This window comes from Octodon degus, unplaced genomic scaffold (genome assembly GCF_000260255.1).
Source record: "Octodon degus isolate 3935 unplaced genomic scaffold, OctDeg1.0 scaffold00007, whole genome shotgun sequence".
Taxonomy (NCBI): Eukaryota; Metazoa; Chordata; class Mammalia; order Rodentia; family Octodontidae; genus Octodon; species Octodon degus.
In genome coordinates this window covers 30,255,211-30,268,880 of record NW_004524583.1, presented here as the reverse complement: position 1 = coordinate 30,268,880, position 13,670 = coordinate 30,255,211, and the positions used below count along the sequence as shown (strand labels likewise).

The following is a 13,670-nucleotide window of genomic DNA, read 5'->3' as shown; positions in this document are numbered from 1 at the left end:
TGACATTCAAAGTAGTTTATCTAAGGCATTTTCTCTTTGGGCCACACATTAAAGTATCAACCTTTAGGTAGGTGCCTAAAAAGAAAAGCCTTTTTACAACTGACTAATGAACTCTGAAAATGCGAGTTGACATCCTTTCCAAAATGATGGGAATGTTTATTGATAAAATTAAATTTTATCAATTTAATTTGACACAGTAATGACTGCAGTCCACATGGAAATAAAGTAAGTATAGCTCTGCAGGAATTTTGAAAAAGAATTCTAATGCTACTATGTCAGGAATAGCAAATTGTGTCCAGTCGTAGAGAAGAAAGCCTGCTAATAATATATTCCTACCTAAAGCTCACTGCCGCAGTACTACGTATTTAAATTGTTAAACACGTGGCTTCTTTTATTAGTGGTACATGTTCTTATGCTGTCTGGCTTTACCCAAGCTTCTGTGTGAAGCTGCAAGCCTGTGGACGACATCCTTTCCTTTATCACCAAATATTGGTAAACAAGATCCTGCCTTCCAATGAATGCTTCATATGTTTAGAAATCCCCAGCTGGTTTATTGAGCTTTAAGAGACAGTATACAGGTAGCATTTAAAATCCAGCGCGAGTGTTCCTTCTGTGTCAAGGGGGCAGTTACTGTAAACGCGGCACGTGTGATGTTCGCCACTGTGAGAACGGCATGGACCGCAGGGCCTCAGACGTGGACAGATATCTGTAGATATCTTCTCCGTACTGGCAAAACACTTTGCTTTTGCGTGTTCAACTGAAATATTTAAGAGTAATCATTTCAGTATTCTGTTTTGCCCTGTGATGGAAAATGTATCTTATGAATAAAGATGTATTAAGGCAATGTTTACATCTTAGAGAAAACAGAGTTAGTGTTAGCCATTTGACTTATGTTTGCAATCTGTACATTCAGAAATGCATTTTCATTGTCTAAAATTGGCTTAAACAGATGGTTTCTGAAACCAAATCATTTGGTTTCTTTATTCTTGTGTCATCAGAATTACAGGTTAATGATTTACTTCTGACCAACGTAACTTCTACTCACTGTATAACTAACTCTCTTTTATCAGCGATGGCTTCTTACTGCTCAAGCCAGAAGAAGGATCTTATAGTTACTATTTTATTTGAGTCCAGGGGTAGAAAGTGATCATCTCACGTACTAACTCGGGTTCATTACAGGTGACTCTGGACTCAGGCTGTGTGTGGGTTGGGGCGGTGGCCCAAGCCCTGCGTGGTGTCTCCCGTGCTGGGCAGGGCAAGTGGTGCTGCGTCACTGAGCAGGACGGAGACCGGGGCATTCCCAGCACGGGTGGGAGCTCCAGGACAGCGCAGGGTCGAGAGAGGGGAGGCACCGGTGCATTGGAATGCACACAGGACATACAAAGTCTACAGCAGAATCACATGAGGAAAAAGGCCAGCAGGGAGGTGGGACTGCAGCAAGGTGAGTGACCAGCCACAAGAAACACGGGCCCCGTGTCAGGTGTCCGCTGGGCTGAGCCGCGGCTCTCACGGAGGGTGTGGAACACTGGATGTGGACAGCGAGGAGAACAAAAGGGCAGATTCAACCCACAGCCTCAGGATGCGCCCCAGAGAGAACAGGAACAGCAAGTGTGAGCAGGAGGTGTTTTCCTACATATTACTTGCTCACTGACGCCAGCCGGTGATACCTGAGCGTCCTGGACAGATGCGAGCGCTGGCCAGCCTGGGTTCTGCAGGAGGCATGGCAAGCAGGGGTGTCAGAAATCGAGAAATAACTCATGCAGTCTCAGCCAACTGGCCCGATCCTAAAAGCGGCTGGCCTGTTTGATAAAAACACTAATTCCCAGACTACTCCTTTGGAGATGCAAACTCAGCAGATTTGGGTAAGGTCCTGAAACCCATGTGCGAAGCAAGCATGCCAGGTGCCAGCTGTGGCCTGGGGGCAGGTGTGCAAGCAGGACTTCCTCCGAGGACCCCCGACCCGAGCAGACCGGGGTGCTCACTCACCATGCAGGGACTTCATTCCTAAGGTGTATGAAGGCCTCCGCAGAGGGAGCGACTTGGGAAGGGAAGGGTACGTGCTACTGAAGAGGACGTCGTTGGGCAGGGCCTGGTCCAGCAGGGAAGCCCTCGAGGCAAAGAAGTGCTCCCTCTGGCCGCTGTAGATGCTCTCATCAGACAGCGTCCGGTGCAAGGCCCGCCTCGACGTGGGGGTGGTGGGGAGCGGAGACTGAGGCGAGGACAGAGGCTGGAACTGGAAAACAGCAAGATGACAAGCTCAGCACTCCGGCTCAGACGCCCCAGAGCAACGCCGCCACTCTGGAGGTCTCTGTGTCACGCCTGGGTCCGCAAGTAGGTCCCAGGCATCACCTCCTCAGAGTCCACAGCACTGCCCAGAGCACATCCGTGTCAGAGTGGCACTCAGACCTGGAATTAAGAGGGGTTGTCAGCATGGTTGGTAGTTTTATTTGAATCCTGTGTCTCTGACCAAATCATAGGATCTTCCAGAGTCCAAATCCTGTTTGTACAGGGAGAATACTGGTCAGGATCACTGTGTGCACTAGAGAAGTACTAAGGTTGATCACCATGGTGCAGCAGGGAGATGCTATGGTCTCCAGGGAAACGGCCGCAGCACAGGAGAGCAGCGCAGAAGCCCGCCAGTCAGGGTGGGTGACAAGGGCATCAAAGCACGTTAACTAAGAGGGAGCGCTACGCCAGCGCTTAATCAAGGATACACCGCGGAGTCTCAACGCAGATGGACTGCACGGTTTGGAAGCGTTTTTGGATACACATTTCTATTAATGAAATAGGAAAGTCGATTCTATAAATGACAAATGGTTCCAGACAGATGTTATTTTTATAACATCTGTATCTTTGCTTTGGTGACCAAATGTGATTTTGAGATTTGTCTAAAATGGTGAAGTTCCCGGGGCCACTTTTCAATGAGAAACAGCAGACACACGAAGGATATTTAACTACAAACAACCTGAGAGCCAACAGAGGGCCTGGCCTCTTGATAACCGAGTTACCACTGCTCAGTCCTCCCAGGACACTGTGCCCTGGCGGAGAAACACTGTGAGTGAAGTGGTGAGGAGGCTGAGCCAGCTGGCAAGGGCCGCATGGGACACCGCCCTGTGAGGACGAAGTAGTGACAGCTCCAGGCGGTGGCCGAAGGTCCAGGCCCAGACGTGCAGCGGTGACAGCCAGGCCCAGTGCTGCACTCCGGGCGGGGCCCACCCCAGCAGCAGCAGGCCACGGGCTGAGCCGCTCACCAGCTCCAGGGCAGCACACTCAGCTGCTGTGCAGCGCTAACCAAACACGCCCTAAGCGAGCCCGGAGTACAGCTACCCGGATGAACAGCGTGTGAGGGGTGGAACCCAAGGAACTCCTGCCTCGGAGGCTGAGCGGCCACGCTGAGCGCTTTGTGAAGAGCCGGGTGCGCAGGTGACATTTTTTCCTCACTTTGTGGGGTAAGAGTGTTAAATCATTCTTAAGAGAGGTTGTTTGCTAATTATAGTTTTGTTTTTGTTATTTTTTTTCTCAGATTATCACAAAAGGTCCCTGCCTACCTAGATATATTTCAGGTCTCTACTCAAAACTGTTGTTAAATCTATTTTAGCACTTCTCATTTTAGGACAGGGATTTCTCTTTCCAGTCTCTACCTTGAGGGTTTTGCAGGAAAGTCTCAAAAGGCTAGCCCAGCCTCCTGGAGAATGTGACTGTATTTCAGGACCTTTTAGGCAAGTGAGTTGTCAGGTCAGCACCCTGCAGAGCAGGATGCGGAGGGCAGCAGCCTGCCCAGATGTGCTTTCCACCAAAACGCAGCAGGGTCCAGGCTGCCCACACCCAGCATGGCAGCTCCTCTCCTACCCCTCCTTAACTCCAGTCTTAAAGGTGTACAAATCTCCCCAGTTCCTGAAAGTGCCCCTGCCGGCACTGCAGGCGGTACCAGGGATGCCCAGGCCACTGCCCTACCGGTATGCGTCCGCCACTTGGGAAAGAATGCAGGGGAGGCAGGTGTGAAACCTGGAAGGGGCCTGGGGGTACGGCTCAGTGGCACTGTGCGCCCGGGCAAGTGTAAGAGTTCCATTTCCAACACCACACAAAACCAAGCCTGGAAGGGTTTCAGAGAGCACCTGGACAGGTGGGGCAGCTTTTCCAACTGCAGTCCAAGGAGCCTAAGGGTTTCTGAGAGCCTGCTGCTGAAGACCAAGGGGCTCAGGGGGGCCTCGGAACCTGCACCAGGCTCCCTTTCCCATCAGAGAAAGTCAGCTCTACATACAAACTGGCCTCCCATGTGTACTTTTACTTTTTAAAAGGGCCTCTGGGCTTTGAAGCTACTTAGGGACCACTGACCCTCACATCTGTTTCATAGCACAAGGGCAGGGAGGGTCCAGAAAGGTGGTATCTTGCGTGCAGTCTCCAGTTTTCATTCCTGCCCCCGGCTGGCACTGTCCTCACGAGCAGTTCTTCCTGCACATCCTCTAACCTCTACCTGAGCACCAGCTGCAGAGCAGGCCTGGAAGCCCGCGCTCCTCCCTGTTTGCTTCTCAGACCGTGAATGCCCTGAGGAAAGGGAGGCAGTCCTGTGAGGGGTGAGGTCTGTGTAGTGCTGCAGCTCTGCCCTGCTCCTCAGGCCAGAGCGGGGGGGCAGCTGCGTGTCCTGTGCTGGGCATCCGGCTCTGCTGGTGCACAGCGTGGACAAGACAGCGCGTGGACTCCAAGACCCACAGCCAGAGCTGGCCTCTCCTGGAGCCTGACACCTGCTGCAGCGGCTTGGGGCTGGGAGGCCTGGAAGCTCGTCCTCTGCTGGACTCTCAGGGACACGTGGGACTGCTCAGCTGAGCTCATCTGAAGCCAAACCAGCTCAGGGAGAGCAGACAGGAGTGAGGAAGTTGAGCATTTTCAGGACTCCTGCTTCTAGCCCTCCACTGCAGTGAGGCAGCGTCCCCAGAAGCGCTGCCTTTGCCCCGGTAGAAGCGTGCCCCAGTTCCTAACAGGAAGGTTAAAGAAACCCATTGTGGAAGTAAAAGCCAAGACCTGGAATATGAGCAGAACAGACACCTGCCATCAATTATGTGCACTGCGCGGTCAAATCAAGAGAGCTCTGAGCTCGCTCCTCACCAAAAACATTAAGCAGGCATCAGAGGGCAGAGCCCCTCAGAGAGGCCCTCACCCGAGAGAGAAAATGTGGAATGATTTCAATTTTGAAACTGGCACTTAAAAAGCATAATGCACCTCTTGGGTTTGGATGGATTAGGAAGTTTCAAGCACTGCTGTGTGCACGGTTGCTAAGGAAACCAATTATACCCTGAGTCAGGACTGCCAAGCGCCGGCTTCTGGAACAGAAACGACAGAAGAATGGCATGCCGTGCGACGGTCCCACTGATGTAACACGTCTCGCTAAGCAAGCATTTACTGGGCAGCACAGCTCCACGGTGGCCCTGGGAAGCATCGCGAGCGGGCGCAGGAGGCGCGCCCGACTTCTGGGAGGGGATGGGACAGCGGCAGAGGAACACGCAGCTCCACCGGGCGCCGTGCTCTGATCTGCCTGGGAGGCTGGCGACGCAAGGCAATGACCCTTGCTTCCCTCTGCAACCCACTCCCCAAGGTTTTCTGAAATTACAGTTTTCTAGTCACTTTAAACAGACTGCCACGACCTTCCTGGGTAGACTTCTTTCTCCTGGGGCTACCCAATGTGTCTCAGGGTCAAGAGGAATTCCTCACCCCAGCTCCGACCCCAAACACTTCAGAGGACGAGGGGCAGAGAAGCAACAGGAACTTCAAAGATCCCCCAAGCTGAGCTGGGCAGAATAAACCTGTTAAACGGTTCTACAGGTCTAGCCACAGACACAAGCGCAGGTGCAGAACCGCAATTCAGGACTGGAAGGGGCAGTGGGGCGCGAGGGGCCGTCAGAGTGGCATGGAAAGGCTCCCAGAGCACTCGGGCCGGGCAAGTCCCACAGTCAGGTGTGCAGCCTTGCGGGACCGAAGAGGAGGCTGAGTGATTACCTCCGGCAGGAGCCACGACTCCTTAGGACACACAAGAAGCGGCAGCGCTGCGGGGCAGGGACAGGGGAACGGCAACAATGCTACGATGGGGCGGACAGAGCCTGCGAACACTGAACGAACCCCGGGAAGACTGGGTGACGCAAGAAGTGGGATCCAGGAAGGGCAAACTGCAGCCAATTAATGCTCCCCCAAAGGGGTGCCAGGACCTAGCTCCATCGCCGCTGGCTTCTAGCTGCCTTTATCCCAAGTTCTGTCTTATACCTTAAAATTCTTCTGTGATTCAGCAGTCGGGCTTTCCAGGTCAATAAGCTTCTTCAGATCCTCCTCAATGGTGGACTTGGAGGCTGGCTTTGGGGATGCCCGCAGGTCCCTGGTTGAAGCACGTAGCCTGGTGTGGGACATCTCACTGCCATCGCTCTGGTGGCGCCTGGGAGGCAAGGGAGAGGTGGTGGAAACTGAGTGACAAGGCTCACTTGGCACCACAGGCTCTGAAGGACGGCAGTCACCGGGGAAATGTGGAAGGAGAGAAAAGGGGAAGCGTCCTGTCTCCATCAGAGCCTGCTCAGATACATCCTATTAAAGACAAAGCCAATCTGAAACAGGAAATGAAGTGTGATGAGTAGAGTTCTTACAGGAAACAGCTCTGTGCCAAAATGACTGACGGGCTCACAGAGCCCCGGCTACGAATCCCAAATGCAACCTCTAACAAACAACAGCCACGACGGAACACAGCGCACCACTTCACTTCGGCAGCATGACATGTCCAAGTCTTATTCTCGGGGGTCCTCACTTCCTATTTGTCCGTCTGGCTCTACCCCCCGCCCCACCCCCGTTACGAAGATTTCTACAGGAAGGCTGTGACTGCTAGAATCAAAGGGATGGCTGTGGTGGTGGCACAGGGCAGGGGACATTCTGAAGCGTGACCCTCAGGCATACTCTTCCCTACAAGAGCTAAGATCCTCAATTCAAATGCTCTGCAGGATATTTTAGGGATGAGAGTGAGAAATAATTTTTCATTTCTGAGATGGTCTTGCCGTGCATCCCAGGCTGGCCTCCAACTCTCAGCCATCCTCCTGCGCAGCCTCTGGAGTGCTGGGATTACCAGGCGTGCATCACCATGCTCGGCTCAGGCTCATATCTGAAATCTCACTTTAATCCTCCTACCAAACAAAGCCCTCCCCACCTCCTAGCTGCAGAAATCACTTCAGCCCTTCTGTCCTCCACTCCGCAAGAGAAGTAAACAATTCTTACTTTCTGGTGTCCATAAAACCCACGGAGTTAATGGTCCCCTCAGGTTTCTTCCATCCAATCAGGTACTTGCTGGTGGCGCCCTGGCGAGGGTAAAAAGTCCTAGGGCCCGAGGAAGAGGAGGAGGACGAGGAGAAGGAAGGCGCTAGCTGTGACGAGGTGGCAGGGTGCAGCTCTTCCTTTGGTGAACTTCTGGCACTGGAGAAGACGACGGGGCTGGCCGAGTGCCGCGAGCTCATGGTACTGCGGAGAACCAGGCAAAGAAAAGTGAGTCAGGGCGCTCGGGGCCACCATGGCACACGTGGACGTGGTGTCTACAGCAGGGGCAGGGCTGACTAAGGGATCGAGTGGGGTCACTGGCTGGCCTTCCTTGCTTTCTCACTGTAACTTCAGTGTCTGTGCTCCGAGTGACAAATGGTCACTGCGGCTCAGTCTGTACTAGGCAGACTTTCAAGTATTCTGATACTACTGAAATTTGTTGTGGTTGAGTTCAGAAGTGATGAGAAGAGAAAGACCAGCAAAAGACTTAGCAGTCCCGGCGGCCAGCTGACCGGCCTTCTTCAGAAGCGGCAGCGACAGTACTATTTCCCAAGGCCAGGCCAAGGAGGGAAGAGGCTGAGCCACGGACACAGCACTGGGCTCACATCTTAGGCTGTGGGACAGCGCGGGGCTCTGCTCTGGGACAGCCCACGTGAACACCGACTCCTCCTCCGACGGGCTTTTGGCTGACTGCAGGCTTGTGGACAGACCCAAGGCACTGCTCCACAGCACCTCCCCTGGCCACAGGCCCTCAGCTCTGACCTGGGTATGCGCGAGCTTAGCAGTGCTGGGTCAGTGCTGCCTGCTCAGTGAAGACAGAGGTCCTGGGGTGAGAGCGTGCAAGCGCAAAGTGCGGGAAGGCGACGCTGTCCTTGTGGCTTTCCCACAAGTCCGAAACTGGTTTTTTCCCCCAGTAAACTCAAAAGCAGACCCTAATGCTGGTAGGGTGGTACATCCTGGTGAAGATGAATCTGGACCCTCTCAGCCCAAACCTTACATAAAATCAATTCCAGCTGGATTGTACATGTAAGTGTAGACCTGGGGATTCTAGACCAGAGCATGGAAGAGCATTTTATGATGGACACAGAGTTTTCTTTAATGAATCATAAAGGCAAAGACTGAAGCTCATTTAAAGTTACATTACATTCATCAGATGTTACGGAACATGGGATGTGCATATGCACAAGATAACCCCCAATAGGTTCTTACCCAAAATATGTAACTAAACTCTGAAGATAGTAAGGCAATGTAGGAGAAAAAATGAAAAATGATGTGAAAAGCAACTTGGAAGGATGATACCTAAAAGCCCTACAAACCCTGGTGGTCAACATTATCAGTGACCAAGAAAATGCAAAAGCTACAAGGGCTCGGGACACAAGTGCAGGACGGCTGAACTTAAAACCTACACAGTATCAAGAGCCAAAAAGACATAAGCCCGCCAGAACCCCCATCTTCCAGGGAGCACTAGCTGTTACAGTCACTTTGGCAACTGCTTCTCACCGCATGCTAAACCCAGGGATAGACGTTACCGACAAACTCAAAAGGAATGCACACGTAGGTGTAGCAAAGCACGTGTACCCGAATTTCTAGTCTCCCCAACCTATAAACCACCTAAATGTCGGTCAGGAGTTGAAGGGTAAATGGGCTGCGAATGTCCTCACAGTGCACATCCAGTGGTACCACAGTGCACACACCGAACTCTGAAGTTAGGTTCACGACGTCAGGCATCACTGTACACAACACAGAAAACGAAACTAATGCTGCCTGCAACACATGGACGGATCTCATCAATGTAACGCTGACTTACAGACTCAGACAGAGTAACACACACAGTGTGAGCTATCTGCACCGAGTTCAGAACCTGGCAGAGTAATCTGAGTTTCCCGCTCAGGGCTGTGTCAGCCGGGGAGGAGGCACACGTGCCCGGGGAGGAACGGCATATGGATAATGTTCTCATTTTCGATCTACGCAGTGATCATATAGGGATGGATGCTCAGGTCCTGCGCCGCCTCCTGTGCTTTCCAGAAAAATACCCTCAAAAAACGTGAAGACTGACAAACTTGAAAGAGGAGGTGCCATCAGTCCATGAGGCTGTGCCAACAGGGCAAGACGAGAGGAGCAAGGCGCAAGCAGAGCCGGCCTGAAGGAACTCCCTGTGCCTGGAGCTGATTGTCTCAGACCAAAGAGAACCGCCCCTTTGGTCTTTACAGCTAACAAGGAGGGACTGGGCCCAAGCTTTGCAAAAATTCAATAGTACTCTAATACCCCAACAGTTATTCTCAAATATTTTTCCAGTTAAGAATGGAAAGGGCAATGTAAATTGTAAAGAAATGCAATACTATCTTCTGGTAACAAATATTCCATCTACTTGCTTTTAGGATTTTTTTAAATTTTTATTTATTTATTTTTTTGGCTAGCTCAGGCTGCCTTAAGAGCAGGTCTGGTGCAGCATGTGGTGCTGGGGATCAAACTGTGGTCCCCTGTGCCTGACTGAGTTTGTCCAAGCAGGTGCTTTAGACAACTGAGCGAACTCACAAGCCCTCATCTACGTGCCTTTAAAATTAAGAAAAAGAAGAGGGCTGGCCAAATAGTTCAGCAAATTAAAGCACCTGCAAGCAGGTGCAGGAGCCTGGGGTTCAATCTCCAGGCCTGCCATGCCGACCGCGCCCCTGGGGTGCACTGAGATGGCAATTGAGACTAGGCGTGGTGGTGCTTACCTATAATCCTAGCTATTGGGAGGCTGTAAACAGGAGAATCACTACGAGTTTGATCTAGTAGTGAGACCCTGAACACACTGTAGACCCTTCCCTAAAATACACACACACACACACACACACATAGACATAAAACTCTGCAATAAATGAGATACATCAAATAATAAAATAGCCACCAGATCTTTGTCATGGCAAGGAGATTAAAAGTAGAAAGATACACTGAAAGAAAAAAGGAATGACAGGGAGGCTGACAAGCCCCTAAGGAGAGTGATACCCAAAGCACAGATTAGGGGCAGCACACGGTGATGGCCAGACAGATTAGGGGCAGCACACAGTGACGGCCAGACAGATTAGGGGCAGCACACGGTGACGGCCAGACAGATTAGGGGCAGCACACGGTGACGGCCAGACAGATTAGGGGCAGCACACGGTGACGGCCAGTGCTGACCGAGGCTCTGGGCTAGGTGGGAGCTCAGCCCTGCACACTCGGCCAGTCTGGGAATAGGGCCCAGTCTTCACATCACAGGGCTTTTCTTTCCTGCATCTACCTCACACAGACAGAACTGTCTCAAGCCTCCACCCTGGCTTATGTTTGAAGGAGATTCCACTCAAAAAAAAAAAAAAAAAAAAAAAAAACCAAACCAAACCAAGTCAAGAGCCAACTTACGCATCCCTCATCTTGGATAGCTGTATTTTTTCAACTTTCCATCGATGGTATTAACAAACAAGTGTGGGTGTGTCTGCGTGAGGAGCAGCCCTCGAACTGCAGCCGCCCCCAGAGGGCCTTCCCAGCCCCACTTCTAGCACGCTGCTGGGGAAGCCAGGCCAAGGCCGTCGCCACACAGCCCCTGGGCCAGAAGCATGTCTGAACTGCTATGTTCTGCATTGTTCAATATCCAGTATCTTGACAACACTGACACTAAAAAACCCCCAAAACCTGGGGCTTTGAAAAACTAAATGCTTGTTCAAAATAGAAATAATCACTTAGGAGAACAAAGTGAATTACACAGCCACAACCATTTCTCCGTGTTGTACAACATAGCTTTCTGGTTTTAGTTACATCCTGTAGGTATTCAATATATGACAACAGAAACTTCAAAATGAACGATAATTTAACAACCCCTTTTTAAATGTAAGGAAGAATGATGCATGCAAACAGTATGCTATAACGTATTTAAAACTAGTTGCTTTATTTTTATTATCAAAAATTTAAACAATAAACCATGAATGATTCTGTTTACAAGTGTACCCTGTGAGGGACAAACAAGATCCCTGAACCTAACTACTGCTTTATCTGTGACCACGATAGCTGACATTAGCTTCCAGATGTGACAAGCCAGGACACTTCTGTTCCCCAATAATTATGATCAGACAGCCCTACTGAATAACTGATTAGATTTGGCCACAACGGCTCTGGCATGTCCTCCTTTACTGTACACGAGCAGGGGCAAGATGAACGCTGGGTGGGCAGATGGGCACCGCAGGGGAAGCCTGCCTGTGACCCCAGACGTTAACAGAAGGAGGGCGTAGGACACTTGGCGAAATCTCCCGAGGTGTGCACGGCACCTGAGCACTGCTGTCCAGCTCAAGGGCATCATTCCTATTGTCGTGATTCGGTCAAAACACAACTTCATGCCTCCAGACTCAAAGAGACAACGCACGGGAGCAGCATGCTCAAGTTGTGGACTGTGGCCCACCCAGGCGCTGGTGCTGATCCGGTCCTGGGCTCGTGTCAGATCTAGTCTCAGAACCCTATTTTATAACCTTCTGAAAGATTCTCATGTTTTTTGGAATTCAAGAATCGCCGCACTCTGAACTACACCAGTTAGGAGCTACCCAACCGTGCGGCACACTCTGCGGTGGCTATCTCCTGCTCTCCAGAGACGTGGGTCCAGCAGGGCCAGGCCTGGGAGAGGCTCCCGCAGACCAGCTCCAGGACGGGTGGGCTTCCTCCCACCTCACCTCAGGCCCTCTTCTGGCAGGACCAGTCACAGCGCAGCTCATAAGCTCAGCAGCTCCCTGCGGCTTGAGGAGCACCGTGGAGCTGCACTGCCTCAGTACCCTGGAGAGCTCCTGGTACTGCACTAGGAAGCGATTCTGTTTTACTGTGGTAACTTGAATCCCTTCATGGGAATTCTCCAAGATCTTGAGCTAATAAGATGGGGGGAGAAAACCAGTAGATATGCAGCCACAGCTTGGTACCTTTATGACATTTGCCATTAATGTTTTTTATCATGAATCTTTTCCCCAGCGCTGTCCTTGTTCTCTGGTACTTGACCAACAAGTGATAACTTGTCCATGCCAACCACCCTGTGCTTCACTGCCCTTCCAGCCAAAACAGCTTGGTATCCACTGTTTCTGGTATATACTGCACCTCCCAGAACCAGTTAAAGATGAGTACCAAGGACCACTGTAGCACCACTGCGCTACCTCTAGTTTCCTCACTGTAGAAAAGGTGAGTTTAACTGCGAGGCTGGCCAAACTAGACTACTGGGAATTCCATCAGTGATCCCTGATTCTACACACGAGACAGTGACTAATTTTTATATAAACTATAGTAGACTATCCGGGATTGCTTGACCACTCCAGTACATAGGTTACATATATATATATATATATATATATATATATACACACACACACATATTTTTGTGGAACCGGGATCGAACTTAGGTCTTTGCGCTTGCGAGAGAAGCGCTTATTCCACTGAGCCAGCTCCCCGGCTCACCATAAATTTTTAAAATGAAGAGAGGACACAATACCATATATAAAAAAGGTAACTGGAAACCTGGGGCAGCCTGTCTGAACTTCCTATCTTGCTGACGTTTAAAGAAAACCATGACCCGTCAACGTGCCACAACCTAGGTACCCTACGGCCCCTTGAGGCAGAGCTCTATAGAGGGGATGGCTGATCTGCACCAGTGATGCCATGCACACTGGGCGCCTCCTGTTGGCTTTGCAAAAAGGCTGAACCACACAGGGTGGCCGGGGGTGGGGTGTCACAAATGGTGTCCGTCAGAGCTCTAAATGCCAGACCTCTGAGGGCCAGGGAAACTGCTCTGCACTTCTGCATCCTCTCTAGGACCACCCCTTCTTGCAGAAAAACATCTGCCTGCCTCAGGCTGTGCTATCCAAAGCTGTTCAAGGGCACACTTGGAACCATCTTCTATTCAGAAATGGGATGGAGGGCTGGGCTTTCAACAGGCAAGGCCTGCTGCGGATGTTTGCAGGAGGGGAAAGTAGCAATTAGTCACCTGACAAATGGCTACGGCAAAATCTGGGCCGAGGCTGAATGCTGGCCTAATACCAAGGGGAGGGCAGCTGATCAGGCTTCCTGTGATTGCTGGCACAGATAACAAGCATTTGGGTGACAGCTAATGAGGAGGATAACGATTAAGGAGGCCTCCTACTGCGTTCAACTCCAGCCAGCTCTGTCCTATGTCCAACACAAGCTCCACCATTCTGGGGGCTTCCAGAGATGGGAAAACAAATAAGTGAGGTTAGGCGGCAAGGGGACACCCATCACCTCTAGGCAGCAGGTATTTAGGGAGCACAGGGCATCCTGACATACAAAGGAGTGGGTGGGGGCTGGAGAGATGGCTCAGTGGTCTAAAGCACCTACTTGGAACTAGCTTGGCAAAGCATCAGGGACCGCGGTTCAATCCCCCAGCACCACAT

General features: G+C 51.2%; 1 protein-coding gene across 6 annotated transcripts in view; it reads right to left on the bottom strand.

Moving 5' to 3' along the window:
- Sipa1l1 (signal induced proliferation associated 1 like 1) overlaps nucleotides 1-13,670 on the bottom strand; it is a 367,745-nt gene that overhangs the window by 8,145 nt on the left and 345,930 nt on the right. For all 6 annotated transcript variants that reach the window (XM_023703289.1, XM_023703287.1, XM_023703294.1 and 3 more), the window contains 3 exons: nucleotides 7,243-7,482; nucleotides 6,253-6,418; nucleotides 1,987-2,233 (listed from right to left, as the gene is read on the bottom strand). In XM_023703289.1, coding sequence (XP_023559057.1) covers nucleotides 1,987-2,233; nucleotides 6,253-6,418; nucleotides 7,243-7,482 — 653 coding nt within the window. The remainder of the gene's footprint in view (nucleotides 1-1,986; nucleotides 2,234-6,252; nucleotides 6,419-7,242; nucleotides 7,483-13,670) is intronic.